The following is a 15767-nucleotide window of genomic DNA, read 5'->3' as shown; positions in this document are numbered from 1 at the left end:
ACCCTCCAAACACCTTCAGGACACCATGATGCCATTCAAGGTTCGATTGCAAATCTCTTGCCACACACCTACTCCCAATATGGACCAACTTGGTCAGCTTCTCTTTCCCACAGGGCTTATTTGCAGAGTGACTAAAAGTGGGCTTAGTTTCTCTTCTCTTGAAAAAACAATCTCTTGATCAGGAGAACATGAACAATTACTGTCCAGTCTCCACACACTCATGTTTAGGCAAAGTCATTGAAAGTTGTGTACCATCCCAACTTGCTTCACACATTCGCGAAACCTCCTAGGCATTCTTTAATCCGGTGTCTGCCAGGGCCACCTTACATAAACTGGGATCCTTCAAATAGTTGAATACTCCCTTAGAATCCCTGACTCCGGTAACTCCTTCCTCCTGGACTTGTCTGCTGCATTCGACACAATCGACCATTTGGACCTCCTTCACACTCCTGAACAACGCATGAGATGTGGAGGCACAGTCCTCAACAGGTTCTCCTCATACATATCCAACCGTTCCCAAATTGTGAAAATGGACGACTCGTTCTTGAGGCCAGTTAGCGCATATCAAGGGGTCCCTCAAGGCTCTATCCTCTCCCCAACCTTCTTTAACTTAGAACCACTGTGTGTGATTCTCAGAAACTTTGGGATTCTCTTCTCCCTCTACGCCGATGACCCTCAAATATACATGAAAGTCTCATCCCTTAAAGATGTTGCCCTCCTCTCAATTGCGCTCCTAAAGATTTAAAACAGAATTTCTTTTGATCTCACTTCTGAAAGCGAAAACCCCAGTACAGGAATGAATGGCTACATTTCTAGCCCTGGATGGCTGCCCTGCCATAGCCTAGAATGCTAGATCGCATGGTTTCAGCCTTGACAATCATCTCTATTTTCACAGCTGCATCACACCCATGGCCAAAAACACACAACACCAACTTAGGCAGCTCTGGGGTATCAGACAGTTGATCCTAGAACAAGACCTCAAAACAGTGGTGCAGTCTCTCGTCTTCTCCAGACTAGATTATGGAATTGCCCTTCTCTCAAGCATTCCCAAAGTTCTCCTAGGTCCACTGAGAGCAACACTGTGCAGCAGTGCGCAAGTCTCAAGAAATTTGACATTTCCCCTGCCCCGCTAACAGTCCAATGGCTTCCCACTGAGGTGTGGGCCCAATTCAAAACCGCCTGCATTACCCAGAGAGCACTGCACTCACCCTTCTATCCAAACGCGAAACTGAAAATGTCTAGAGCAAATAGGGGGTTCAAGAAATGCCCAATCCCTACTCCTGAAAACCCCGACCTTTAGTTGTGAACTGTACATGAACCAGTCCTTCTCTACAAGAATTTGGAACTCCTTCCCTCCCTCCATCTAACTACCTGCCCAGTCACCTTCAAAAAGGACCTCAAGCGCCCCCTATTTGACATACCCCTTGGTTAATCACCCTCAACCATACTTAAATACTGTCTCCACCAGGATACCTACTACCTTCGCTATGTGGCCCCACCTCCTTAATCGACGCTTAAACTGTATACGACCTTTGACCAGTTGCTGCAATTGTCCTGGTCGCATCTACCTATGGAAATGTCTGAACTTAATTACTGTAAATCGATGTACCATTGTACACTGCTACTGTTTTAAAGCGCTCTAGTGCCTTCGAGACATGTCGGCGCTGTATAAAATTGCAAAAATGAAATGGCCTCTGTGATTGCTTGCCCCTGTAGGCCTCCATACCTCTTGACTGTGACTTTACAGGGCTGTTTATAGAATTCAATAAAGCAAATGTAATAAAGCATTCCGCGCCGTAAATGCACCTTCTCAATCGAATTGCCCAGAAGATAAATGGAAAGAGGAATGATAGCTCCTTCTTGCAGATTGTTTTTAATAAGCATGTTATTTACTTGATCAGCGCACTGCAGCAATGTCTCTGATCGTACCCAGCCAGACAAATCTGTTAATGTCTCCCCTAACCTGCCCCTCCCGCTCCTCCCCACCTCTGTCTCTGGGAACATAGATTCCCTGCAGACATCTTTGTTAAAGCTCTAGACAGCCCCAACTTCTAAATTAGATTAAGTAGCGAGAGCGGCAGTGGAGGGTTCGTCCACAATTTAGTGCTAAATTGAATTCGTGCCATGTTGTCTTGAGAAAATGTTGTAGGTATTCTGTTTGCCACTACTTTTGTTCCTACAGGAGAGGACTGTGCCGGCCAAGCTGGCTGTAAGTCATCGAGAAACCGTAGCTCCTTAACTGGGCAACGCACTGCACGTAGACGTGCATATCCGTTCCTGTGCATTTCTCTCACGCCCCCTTGCTATCGTACTTCCTCCCAATGTCTCACATCACTCGACCTGTCAAAGGCCCCAGCACATTCACACATTGTCCATATAAGCATGCGTCCATGAAAAGAAAAGCTAATTCTTGTAACCCTTATGCAGGCTCACATTTTCTCCATCCCCCTTCCCAGTGTACATGTATATTCCTCTGTTAATATTCACCACCCTGCATGTGTACAACTACCTGTGCCTGGAATCCTGCCCTGCATGTGCAAATAGTCCCAAGTCATACATGCATCCTCCACATGAATGCGTAAACCTGCCTCTGCCGAGCATGGCTACATACCAACTGATGCCTGCCTACATACACCCACGCATGCACTCCTATACCCACCTCATGTGGACGTACCAACCTCTCGTATACATTCTTAACACTTTTGTGTACTTAATTGTATTGGTAAACGTAACTCCCCTCCATACCTGCATTGTTACTCCTACCCCTGCTTTTGAATACATGCCCTATTTACACACCTGTGCTCAAATATGTTTATACACATAGCTTCAGCACATGTAGACACACCTCCAGGAGTGTTCACATTACTTAATCATTCCCAAATACTCCCACACATGCACACTGCATGCTGCTTGTGTACCTACATATCATTCAAAGCACACATCCACCCCCAGCCTGCCATCCCAGAGTGCCATTTGCAGAGACCGCCTCCAAAATGTCTTCCACAGAGTGACAGATCGAGACACTAGTAATGAACTCGCAGGATTACTGCAGCAGTCTACCAGCAAACACTCTCTGGACGCCTTCTCTCACTTTGAGAAATATTCATTTTAATGCACGCACCATCTTCAACTTGTCGTGAATATCTCCTTCCTTTGCCTTCTAACAGGGCAAACCGGTTGTCAGCTCCTCATCCTAACACTTGAATCTTCATGGAGCAGGCCCTCCTTGCCTCATTTTTGACCTGCTATTCCCCAACACACTTCCCGGCTAATGTAATTGCTCGTTCCCATAGGTGCAGGGCACCTGGAATTATGCAAATGCACGGCCGCAGCAATTTTCACATAATCGCGCATTTGCCAAATAATCCATCATCTGCTGCATGATTTGCAGATTTGAACAAAAAAATATTGTTTTAGTCCCAGCAGCTCAAAAGTTACTAAAAATGCAGCGACATGTTTCTGCACAGTGGAAGGCTTTTAGCTAAATTTGGGTGTTAAACTGCTACTAATGAGGTGCAACCTATGCTAAATCCGTGCTAACAAGTGCAAAAATGACAAAGCTGATGAAGTAATATTACAAAATGTGTCGCATTACTTTGCATAATTTGCCTTTTTGTGCCGCAAAATTTAGTTAACCCCGCTATATAATTTGGTCCTCACCTGCTGCATAATTTCAGTGGCCCTGGCTATTTGGAATTCCTTCCTTCTCCTGGTAAATGCTTCGTCCTTGCTACCTGAATGCAAAAGAGCAGCGAAACCCTCTCCCACACACCAGATGACGCCATATTCCTTGCATGTGCACAAGCACCTTGATTCGCCCACCCAGATATATTCCTATATTTGCCCAACCCACATTGGTGCCTGTTGTATCTCACATTTGCACACATTCATCCATTTGAGCTCACCCACAACATGGGAGTGCAAAATCTTACATCCACCAGTATGCAGAAAGTTCTTTTGTAGTTACTCACCGACACATTCTACTCATATGTGCACATTTTCCCACACGAGTGCCCCTTAGCGCCTGACGCATGCACGCATCCATTCATGCATGCGCTTCCAAACTCAAGTACACACCTTTGCTTTGATAGCAGTCAAATGTCATATTTTTGCCTTGGTGTTTTTTTGCCACTTAAAAAAATCTAACCCTTACAACATCTGAAAGACACTGTATTTCTTCCTTGTCTGCGTTTTGTCTCTTTGAAATGTGATTAAGAAGAGATCTAAAATCCTCAACTAGTCATGGAATAGAGTAGTTATCCGCTCCTCTCTGTGAATCCTTTCCATCTACGTAACTGCCGAGGCACTACCGTCCTATACGTGTGAGTCCAATGCGAGACAGACATTAACCACTCTGCCATACTAGAAGGCGTGGCCGGCAGTGGGGACTGTTCGATGCTCCCTCTGTGCCATTGAAGGGGGTCAGACAGAGGCCTGACAATTTACTAGTCTGATTTTTCCACCAGGTAAACGTACCTCGGAATTCCAGGGAGGATTTTAACCTTCACACGGATGATTTAGCAGAGCAGTTGGCGGCCTCTCATTGCGTCTATGATGTCTCAACTTGCCATAGCTGGTGACTTTGCCCATAACTTTACAGGGCACACTATTGATCTGGTGCCCTCCCCCCCTCTGCTTTGGTGGTGAAAAACTTCGGTGTTATGTTAGATAACCTTTTGTGCATGCAGTCTCAAATCTCCATGGTAGTGGGTCAGTGCTTCACGATGCTTCGTACTTTTGGGAATTTTCTGTTCCTTTTTACTCCTGCATTGTGGGAAAACTCTCATCCATGCCTTGCTCACATCGCACCTGGATTTTGCGAATACCCTCTATCTCGTTGTCTCGGAGTCTCCAGGTGGTTCAAAGCGTTGCTGCAAGGCTCCTGCTGCTTTTGCCCAGCCGTATGTCCATCGCTTGAAATGGAAAAATTAAAGTGCAGGTACTCTGTGCCAGAGTACCTACTTGTTTTCGAGAAGTGCCGATACTCTCCAATTAAAAGTATTACGTTTTTCTTGAGATGTGCCGGTCCTCTCCCTCTCAAAATAAAAAAGTGCCTGTACGCACTTAAAGCACTGATACTGTTCCTCCAGAGTGTTGCGTTCTGCATCAGCCACTTTGCTGGCTGTTCCCGGCTTCAAACGCATGAAGAAAGGTGGCCGAGCCTTCTCGTTTCCTGCAGCTAAAGCATGGAACCGGCTCCCACGCAATCTCTGGAAGTCCCCTCAGGAGGCCGCCTTCAGAAAGCAGCGGAAAACGTGGCTGTTCTCCTCCAGGGATTAGGGTTGCTGTGCTGGGACACTTACAAGTAGCCGCGCGCTCTACAAACCCCATTCATTCATTCATTCAGGCGCAGTAGCACAGGGCCTTTGTAATCGGGGGAAGCGGTATCCTAACTGTGGATACTGCTTACCCCACTCATCACTGGGCTCTAGGAATCTTACTGGATGAAGAATAGCCAAATCCACAGACAGCACAATGTTTAAATAGCCAGATTATTCTGGGCTATAAGCAGTAAAACATCTGACAAAATAAAAGTAAAGGTAATTGGTGTTTTTAGTGCTTGCTTGCTGTCTACCACTGGAGATTCAAGTGCACAAAGGGTATTGTGTTGTTATTCACTGGGAGTGCAATTGTTTCATAGGCCCAGGTACACCAACGGCAAAAAGCAGTATCTGCCTTGTTGTCATCCTACATCCTTGTGTCACAAAGGGGACTTAAATTATGTTGCATTTTCTTGTGTGTGACATTCAAACAAGTACCATTTTTGTTTCTTCAGCCAGCGAAGGACAGAAGCAGAGGGGCCCATAGAGCTGTAGTTAAGTGTCCTTATTTTTTAGGTTTCCCTTAGAGCCAGTTTTATTCTTTTGGAAAACAGACCTTTTGTATCTTGTATACACTTGAAGTGGGCTTTGTGTCCAGCTTTCCTCATGATTCATTGACTTTCTTTTGCATCCCCTTTCCCTGCACCTTTTTCTGTGGCTTTCCTCCCTATTCCTGAGTTGTCCTTCCAAAGACCATTTTGGCTTCACCCTCTTTTGATTGGATGAGTTGTATTCTTTCACTTCTGATGTCAGACCTTTGCATTGCTGTGCATGGGAACTATTTTCTATTTCTCTATCAGCCTCTCTCTTCGTCCCTTCAGTTTGCACCCACTCTTCTGATCAGTTATTAGCACCTTTCCCCCACGTACCTTCTTGCCCTCCATCTCGATTGTGCTGGGTGCCCACTGCTGTATCAGTTGGTGATCGTACCTAAAAGGGTGTACATCTGTTTCAGGATGCCTGTCTGTAGAGGCGCGGTAGCTAACATGGCATGAGTTTTCATTTGTTTTAAGAAACATCACTGCACAAATGTGCACATACACGCGCAGGCCATCTTGGAATGATTTTTCTTGTACCAACGATAAACTGTTCCAAGGTGGCAGCAATGCATTTGTGTACAAGTATGCAGGCCATCTTTATATTTTGAAAAAAGCCTAGAATTGGCAAACCAGTTGGTTGTCAGAGGTGAGACCTGTGCTTAATTTGTAAATAAAGAGGTGCCGGTGCTGAAAGCCCTTCTCTTAAACACAAGGCTGCTGTAATTAAATCTACTCCCTTGTTACCGTTCTGAATGATACTAGTTCATGTTTGTTGTTGATTTTTGTGGAGGCGGTACTGCCCTTCTCGAGTCCTGAGGAGGCCACGACGGGATAGGCCGAAACGCGTCAACCCATTTTGTGTGAGACTGAGGGCTTACAAGTCAATGTATTGAGAAATGAGATATGCACCATACAATACCTTTGGAAATAAATAGATAGGTATTTGACCGCTGGGTGCCGCTTAGGCCCTCAGCCATTGTTTTTCAGTGGATCACAACTTGAATTTCATGATAGTGACCACAAGGTAAAGAATGAACGAGGGGCACAACCCTCCTTTGTGATACCGCCACGACTCAATGAGTTGGTTTCTTGTCATTATTGTTTGTGATGTTATGTACATTTTTATGTGTTAATATTTACAGAATGTTTACCGAATAACCACTGCTTACCTTTCTTACCAAAACGATTTAAATAAATAAGGGAAATAAATTGTCCCCAGAGATCAGGATTGAGCACTGGTGTCTTAAATCAATGATTGTATTTATCCCTACCTGCTGATTCTTTGTATTCATGGTGATTAAATCTACCAGCACTGAATACTGAGGCAGCTTAATCCTGAAGCCATCGCGGGCCTCTTCAATCCATTTATGGCCACCCCTGCCCCTTCAGCTCATCCTGCAACTTTCTACTTTCTCCCTTTATGACGCTTTTTAGTTTTTCCTTCTTCCGTCTTTCCCATATGTGTATTTTGCTCGCAGAAAATGCTTGAGGCATAAGAATAAGCCCTGGCCCTCACAAATAAGTGCCGGTGCTCAGCACCGTAAATGACAAGCACAAATTAAGCACTGGGTGAGACTGTTTAGTGTTTCCACAAATTGTTTTGCTTTGCCAAGGCTCAGTCTTGACAGGCCCTGTCCCATTTAGAGCTTTGCGGAAGTACCTTCCATCTTACACGAGGGTCTGCTCCTGACTGTACCGAACAAGCTCCTTGTTAGTATTTTGTGCTGCTATACTAGTTCACACAGAGCCACGCATTCATACATACGGCTTTTGAAAACAACTTTTTCCAAGTTTACTTATGAAAATACAAACCCGTGTTGTAGCCACATGACGATTTCTTTTTTAGATTTGACCTATGTAGTGCATTAACGTTAATATGTTAACATTTGCCCATCAAGTGCCTTAGTACAAATTTGAAAGATTTTCAAAGGAAAAGGCAAATTAAATTGCCAGCGTTACGGAAGCAAACATTAGATGTGATTATAGTGGTCTTTGCTGGAATATATTTTAGAAATGCTGATATTTTTTTTTCTTTTCAGAAGTGTTCATGAACGTACCAGTCAGGGACTGAAGATGGGGAATGCAGGCCTTCACCATCAACAATCTTTGTCTGTTGTGAAAGAGCACCACCTAGCTGTTGCCAGTGAACTCTGGAAAAATGTATTTCCCTACTTGAAGACTCTGAGATTGTCGCAGACACCTCCTCCTCAACTTGCAGACACAGCTGCAGGTCTGTTTAGGTTTTTGTTTCAAAGTTTTCTCCTTGAGTGATGTTGTCTTTGGGGGAAAAAATGCTTTTTTGTTGCTTAATGATTTCACTTCTCAGTGCTCATATTCAGACTGAGATAGTTTAAAGAGCTCGATTTTTTATATGTGTTTGTTTTTGTGTGTTTGCAAGCTGACAAATACTGTGATTATGAATGCAGCGCATAGAAAGCATCATAGTATTCCACGGTATACATCACACGTAGCAGCGATGCAAACGTCCTGTGCTTGCCCTCTTATTACACCCGCCCAGGACTTTGTGATGTCTTGTCTGCTTGATGTCCAGTTTGATACTAATAATCAGTGAATGCTCTGTGAGAAACTCTTTGTGTGGCTGTGGTGTGTGGTCCGTGGATACCTGTGGCTGAGATGAGCAACGTTTATTGATCCTGGTGTGGTATATATTTATACTATTGACTTAAGGAATCAACTGTGAAACGTATTATCTGCCTTATGCCTCCATCATTCATGTGTGGTGTTCTGCTTGGTGTAACTAAATTGGTCCGTGTGTTGAGCATCAGACTAATAGACAGAATACTGGGCTTACGATTCACCACCCAGCATTGCTCACGACACCTGCTTGCTGGGTACCAATGGTGGTCTTCAGAGTAGTTCTTATCCTGCCTCACTGATTGACGTTTCTCAGTCTCCTGGTGGTTTTGCACTTCACCACTGACCCCCAACCACCTTACCGGGTTGTCCCTCCCGAGACTCCTTCAGCCCCTCTGGACCACCTACAGTGGTGAAAGCATCTCATACTTTGGGTTCCCAAAATGTGCATATGACCATGCGTACTTTCTGCTCCTCTTTCCTCTCTTCTGAGCCAACATTTCTTCCTCCAATACTGGTGTCCAGCCGTTGACTGGCCTTTTCCCCTCTCGCACTCTGTTCTTCTGAAAACAAATGCGCCTTTCTGACCACCTTCCCCTGACTCTGTCGCCTACCTCCTCGACCTGGAACCCAGGAGTCCTCGCAGGCACAAGCATGCGAGTGGTATTACTGCGACCACAGCCACTGCATGTTTATTTCCATCCTTGTAGCATTTTAAAACTCCTCAAGCATCTTCCCTTTCCTACAACCAAATTTTTGAGATAGGAACATGTATGTAATGAATGATTTAGGTTACTGGAACTGCCTGTAAGCGGAAAGACTCCCAACATGTCTTATTTCACTTTGAAATAGTTATTCATTTTGTTGCACGTATCCTATTCAGCCTGCCACAGGTATCCCTTACCGCTGCATATCTACATAAGTAAGGCAGGCTATCTGTCTTCTAAACAGAGTCCTAATGTCTTCGTCCTAACCGCCAAGGCCATTCATAGCTTTCCAAGCCTCTCATTGCCTGGCCCTCTGTTGCCCAGCATGCTCTGTTTGCTGATGCAGCATGCCTCTTCTGACTTTCTGTACTGTTGCTTCCCTCGTCAACTCTCAGATCCATTAAACTACCTGGCTTTTATCCATCAGTCAGCCTTTCAGGTTGCAAGCCGCTAGCAGGATCCCTCAATTCAGTAGCCCCATAGACCACACTATTTAAAAATGTATGCCTTTTTGTTTTTTCCTACTCTTTACACCCACAACGTTTAATTATTTGGAATATGTGAAATAAAAGGTTGACCATCATGTACAACAAGCATTTGGCAAAGCCCAGCGATTCTGGCTTGGCTGTAATACACAAAATAGGCATACACTGGGGTTATTAATCCACGAGCTTCAGCTTGTGGAGCAGAAGAAGATCGTTGCTAATTCACCTACAACTGTGTTTTAGACACAATGTAAACATCAACGATGTGCCGTGGCTTCGGTGGCCGCGAGCTCATTAACGGGGCCAGCCTAGAACCCCTGCTGTCTCTTGCAAACGCAAAAAATGAGACGTTGTTTAAAAAAATAAAAAAATAAAAAAAAATCGTATTTCATCTCTCTGCTAGGTTTTGCAAATTATGTTCCTACATTTCGGCTAATTTTATTTAATTCACGTTCTTGTGTAAGAATTTGAGACTCACATTTAGTCCATATGCCAAAGTTAGCTGAACATGCGCAAATATAATTAAAAAAAAAATTATACTCCTTAGCAGTCTAAAAGACGCTACCAAAATGGAAATTCTTTATGTGGCGTTTAGAATAATGTAGATACACGTTATTCACACTAACAATATGGATAGTTGTCTTCGTGTATATCATGTACTGACGATATTTCTCTTTTCTACATCCATTTCTTTTTTTTTTTTTTTTTTTTTTTTGCAATCAGGTTTTGCCTTGCTGGCTCTAGACATGCCAAGCACAGCTCCATCTGATCTCCAGCCCCACCCGGTTCTATCAATGATGCAGCTGTTTGGATGGGATGACATGCTGTGCCCTCGATTGGCATCTAGGTATCTAAGCCACCTTATACAAAACAGGTAGGCAATTCCAATTCCTCTTTCAGAATATTTCTCATGCCCCACATCTTAAAGATCATTAAATAGACTAATAAATTGCGCAGTGCTAAACCTCAGTTCCACTTTTGGCTTCCTTTGGAAAAATGAAAAGTTCTGGACTGAAAATATGCCTCTTTACACATTGTCCTTCTTCCTCGTGTACACAACTTCTAAACTGTGTAAAATATACATTTGACTGATGAATGTTGACAGTTCCGTATCTGTCTACTTTAAAAGGCAGTTTATCTTTCGGACAGCAAGTTACATGACTGAATATTGCCATTGTGATTACATAACGTCAATGCATTGCGTAAGAAGACGTTACTCGCTTTCAGTGCTTAATTTGAACCAGTGCTTGCAGGTGGGCCCACCGGCACTCATTTTTAGAGACTAGCACTTAACCATTTTTTTAAATCTGTTTTCAACAAGAGCAGAAAAGCAGTGCATAGTAGATGGAAGGTAGAGCCAGCAGAACATTCTCATACCTTGGTAAATACAATTGTACTGACACAGCAAGAAGAAAAAAATAACAGACGGACACAAACCCTAATAAAAGATTCGGCACATTGCTCCTGTACGATCATGACAATAGTGCACATACTGTCAAGGTGAATGCAAGTGACAAATATGACGGGCAAACAACTGATGAACAGGCCACACATAACCGCATCGACATAACATCTGAAAGGCGAATCAGTGGGTTTTACATAGGCCTAGTCCTGAGAGAAGACACTCCTCTAGCACTTTCCCATCTACGGGTTGCCGCGTGAGAGCAGCACCAGGTAGTACCCGTCGTAATACTGTCTCACTCACTTCATCGACAATTGGTAACCGTGCTAGGTCCCGTGCTAGGTCCCATTGCCTAGCCCATGGGTACTTGCAAACATTTTCCCAGGGGCCAAAATGTTGGGTCTGTGATGTAACCGAGGGCCGCATTGATGCTATTAAACCTCAGATTAATCCCGGCTTCCCCACTTTAATAAATTCTGTGATCCTAGGCGATTATTTTATTTCATTTTCCCTCTTTTTTTCTTCTCATATGAGAGGACCTCGAAACGCATGGCTTCAAGATGTGTGCTTTAGAAATCCCTCACCTGTGTATAATGGTGTTCATGTATAATGAAAACCCAGGCCAATCTTAAAGTGCACATAAGAACTGACTTGCCTCTTAGCTCACTGTTGGCATTGGCATCGGGGAGGGAAACATATTGTATGTCTCCAAATTCAAGTTTGAAAACATTCACTTTAAACATTTTTTATATATTTCTCAACGCACTGATATAATCTAATGTATATAAATAAAAAGGTTCTGCATGTTAATGAATTGCACTTTTGGAATTTTGAAGAGACTTTATCATATTTTTAAACGTTTGCTGCAAGCTGGCTTAAAAAAATGAAGGTGTTCCTAAAGTTAAATGGTGCAGGACATTCTAGTTACTTCCTTCCTCTGAGTTCCATTTACCTGAAGTTAACCTTTAAGTAAATGCTTGCATCTTTAGAGAACATCTTTTTAATGTTAGTAAGTGGAGTATACAACAGCCCAGTGCTACTGTTGATCAGCCATGGGGCCACATGTAAAGGTCAGGAGGGCCGCATGAGGCCCCCGGGCCGTACTCTGAGTATCACTGGCCTAGCCATTGCTCCCAGTCCCTTGTGGGTCCACAAATGCAAGCTCTTAACGCCCTGAGCATAGATTTCAGGGAGGATTGATCGTTTGCTTCGATCTTCCCAACATATTGGTCCCAGCAGGTTCCTCCCCTTGTAATCGTTCCGTGAAGACACATTCGTGCAAAGAAATCTGACTCAGCGCATGCCCTCAGCCACCCTTTAATGTCTGGAGCTACAGGTGCCTTCAGTTGCATTGCAGTGTGATGCTTAAACAGGATAAACTTCAAATCTATAAATTTATTCATGTACTTGTACGAACGCCCAACATGCAGGGTTCCGGAGTGGATGGTATCATGCGTCCTACTATTCCAACCGTTATCTTAATTACTCCCCTCCCCCACCCAAAGCATGTTGGAGCATTGCACATTCCCACATCATATGATGAAAGCCGGCATCTGGTATCCTGCATCCAGGACATCCAGAGGAAGCCCCTGGGTCCATGTTTTATATTCGGTGAGAAGGGAGGTGGGTTTGATATATGTAATTGAATTGGGTGAACCGGAAGCGCAGATTGCAGGACGCCGCTTTGACATGCTGCAGAGCTTGGTCCCACTGTTTGTCTATCAGTAGTCTTGGTAGAATCAAGTCCCATTGATCTTGTGCTAACCCAAACCCTCTATGGGATGTGGTTTGCAGTGCATTATATAGATTTGTAATGGCGTGGCTTTTGCCCCGTAGGATAACAGAACATGTAGTAACCGGGATTAAGGTGGTTTCCTCCCTTCCACTCCCTAGATCTTGTGTAGTGCATGGTGAATCGCTTTATGTGCTAGGAAATGTCCGGCTGTAATCCCATGTGTGTCCATAACATCCTGGAAGGACATGAGGCTCTTCTCATGGTAAAGCTCTCCCAGGACCAATATATCAGCTGTCGTCCATGGTGTCAGGTCGAAATGACCTGTTATCTCACGGAGGGCTGGCATTTGCCAGATTGGAATGAGGGAAGAAAAGGGTGAGCGGTCACCCTAGCCCACCACATAACAGCCCCAAGACAAACTGGCCACCCTCAACTGCTGAGACTCCTCTAGCCAGTAGGATGGCCAGTAGGACAAGACATCTAAGCTGTCACGTCTTGTTTTAAGGAGGACCGCAATTAGTGTCTCCGTGAGACATTGAGGCAACTGTCCCAACTGTCTGGCCTTACCAAGACCTCAAGAAGCTTTGGTGCCATAATGGTGGAATGCACTGCATAGTATTCTATTAAGAACATCTGTGCCTGGTGTTTTGTTACGAGCAATTTGCTTAATACCAAGCTGGATCTCATCCAGCTGTAGGGGTGCCTCTAGCTCCTCCCTGTGAATCAACGGTAGCCGAGATAGCAGCAGATTGCAGAGGTAGTCCCGTACACCCTCGGGTGAGAAGATGTTCTCCACCGAATAAAATGTGCGGCAGTACTCCATAAAGGCAGTGTTACTGTCTGCCTGTGTATTAACCACTGTGCCATCAGGTAGCTGAATTGCGCCAGTTGGAGGCCTCTGCAAAACCTCGCTCACCAACCAAGGTAACAACCTTTTCGATCAATCTCCCTCCGAGTGTAAGGTGGCCAGGCATCACCTATAATCATGGCTTCCTAGTCTCGTCTCCGACTGTCTTTACTCCTTACAAAGGGACAACAGCCGATCCAGCTCTCCATCTTGGGCTCCAGTGCCCTCCTCTCCCATTCCATGGTGGGGAGCTCTCCCGTTCCATGGTGGGGAGCTCTGCGGTTATCCCATTCTACTGCCCTGGATGTTCCTCTCTCTGTTCAGCTCAAAGTAGGTGACAACGTGAGTAGATAACACCTCTTTTAAGGGTGGGTCCAGGAAGACCGCTGTCTGGAGCCTCCAGGTTGGAATCTGGGACCGCGGTCTCCCCCTGTTGATCGTACCCAGTGGTGGTCAGTGATCCGACATTGTATGCGCCAAGTACTCTGCTCCCATAATGTGCCCTCCCAGGGAATCACTACAAAGAAAAAGATCCAGTCTCGTATAAATATCATGGACGGGAGAATACGAGTATTCATCAGTTGTGGGATTAAGCAAGCGGCAAGCACCATGGAGACGATAGCGGGCCACCCACTCCCTGAAATGCTGTGCCATCCGTATATGTGGGCCCCCTAAACGAGAGGAACAGAGCGGTCCCTGTCCACTTTGGGCATGCAGTTATAATCGCCACCCCACAACCCAGGCGTCTGAGGGTCTCGCAGTAACACCAGAGTAACCAGGGTCACCATCCAGGATGGGCATTGACCAAAGTTTGGGGCATTAATAGCCACCACCATGAATGGCATTCCATCCTGATGACCTTCTAGGATCACAAACTGGCACCCCTCATCAATCCTTTGGGAGTTCACCACATATGGGACACCTGGGGCTACCCACACCAACACTTCCCTCACATAGGCGGACGATGTAGTACCATAGACCTGTCCCCTGCATTTCTCAATCACCTTACCTAATTGGCCATGCATCAGGTGTGTTTCATGCAAAATCGCTGCATGTACATGGCAGCGTGTAATGTATCCATTTATCTTACTATGCTGAGAGAGTGACCATGCAGCGCATATTCCATGTTAGCAATCTATAATGGGGAGCAGCGTCAAGCCTGAGATCACCCTTGTATAAATGTATGTGAGTGCAACGACCCTCCAATCTGTACATCCATGCAGCAGAAGCCCCATGTGTATATCAGACCACAATGAGCCAAGGGCTGCCTGTCAACAGCCACAGGTCATGGCACATTTATAATAGCATAACTCCGGCAGTGGTGCCCAACATTATGCTTGTGGTAGCTGGGCTGGATCCAAGCAATGGCGCCCCTATTAATGGGCAGCTAAAGAGACAAACAGCAAAGACAAAGCTAATATGGAAACAAAAGGGCAGGGGGAGCATCACATCAAGTCATCTGCCATCCTGTGCATCGGAACCGGTCCCTGAGTTGTAGTGTCAGATGAGGCCCCTGAACTGCTAGCCACTGAGCTGATATCCAAAGGACACTGTTGACGTAGCACTGCAGATGGATTTGTCCCAGGGTGCGAAGCCTGCTCCACTGCTTGCGCTCGTTCTCTGGGCACTTGCTCAAAGATGTGGCGATGTACCATTTTCTTGCGTCTTCTTCAGTGTGGTGTAGGTGTCAGTCACTCTTCCAGCCACTTCTCAGTGCCAGTGTCCCCCGACAAACTCTTGGCATTCAGCCAGGTCCATACATCCTCAGGAGATAAAAAGAGCTGAGCAGAGTCGCCATCTACAAGTTTAAGTTTGGCTGGGTTTAGTAGTTCATGTTTCAAGGACAGTTCTTGCAGCTTCTGCTTAACTGCAGTGTAGGAATTGCGTTTCCGCTGCACTTCCACTGTGAAGTTCAGGTACGCCATGATGGTGAAAATTTCAGATCGCCAGGGGCCTTTGGAGTGGAACAACTGCACGATCAATTCTCATCCCCTGTAATTGAGGAAAACAGCTATCACTAGTCACGGACTGTCCCCAGGGGGTGGCAACCTGCCCGGTACGTAGTGTGCCTGCTCCACTGAAAATAATTTTGGTACCTTGCCCTCCAGGACAGTCTTCACCAGCCAATCCTCCAGA

General features: G+C 45.2%; 1 protein-coding gene across 1 annotated transcript in view; it reads left to right on the top strand.

Moving 5' to 3' along the window:
- The window catches only part of MMS22L (MMS22 like, DNA repair protein), a 426716-nt gene that overhangs the window by 241800 nt on the left and 169149 nt on the right, over positions 1–15767 (top strand). The window contains exons 14-15 of the mRNA XM_069235533.1: positions 7900–8090; positions 10371–10521. Of these exons, the coding sequence (XP_069091634.1) occupies positions 7900–8090; positions 10371–10521 (342 nt within the window). The remainder of the gene's footprint in view (positions 1–7899; positions 8091–10370; positions 10522–15767) is intronic.

The sequence above is a fragment of the Pleurodeles waltl genome, chromosome 5 (genome assembly GCF_031143425.1).
Source record: "Pleurodeles waltl isolate 20211129_DDA chromosome 5, aPleWal1.hap1.20221129, whole genome shotgun sequence".
In the NCBI taxonomy this organism is placed as follows: Eukaryota; Metazoa; Chordata; class Amphibia; order Caudata; family Salamandridae; genus Pleurodeles; species Pleurodeles waltl.
This window is presented reverse-complemented; position numbering and strand designations above follow the sequence as displayed.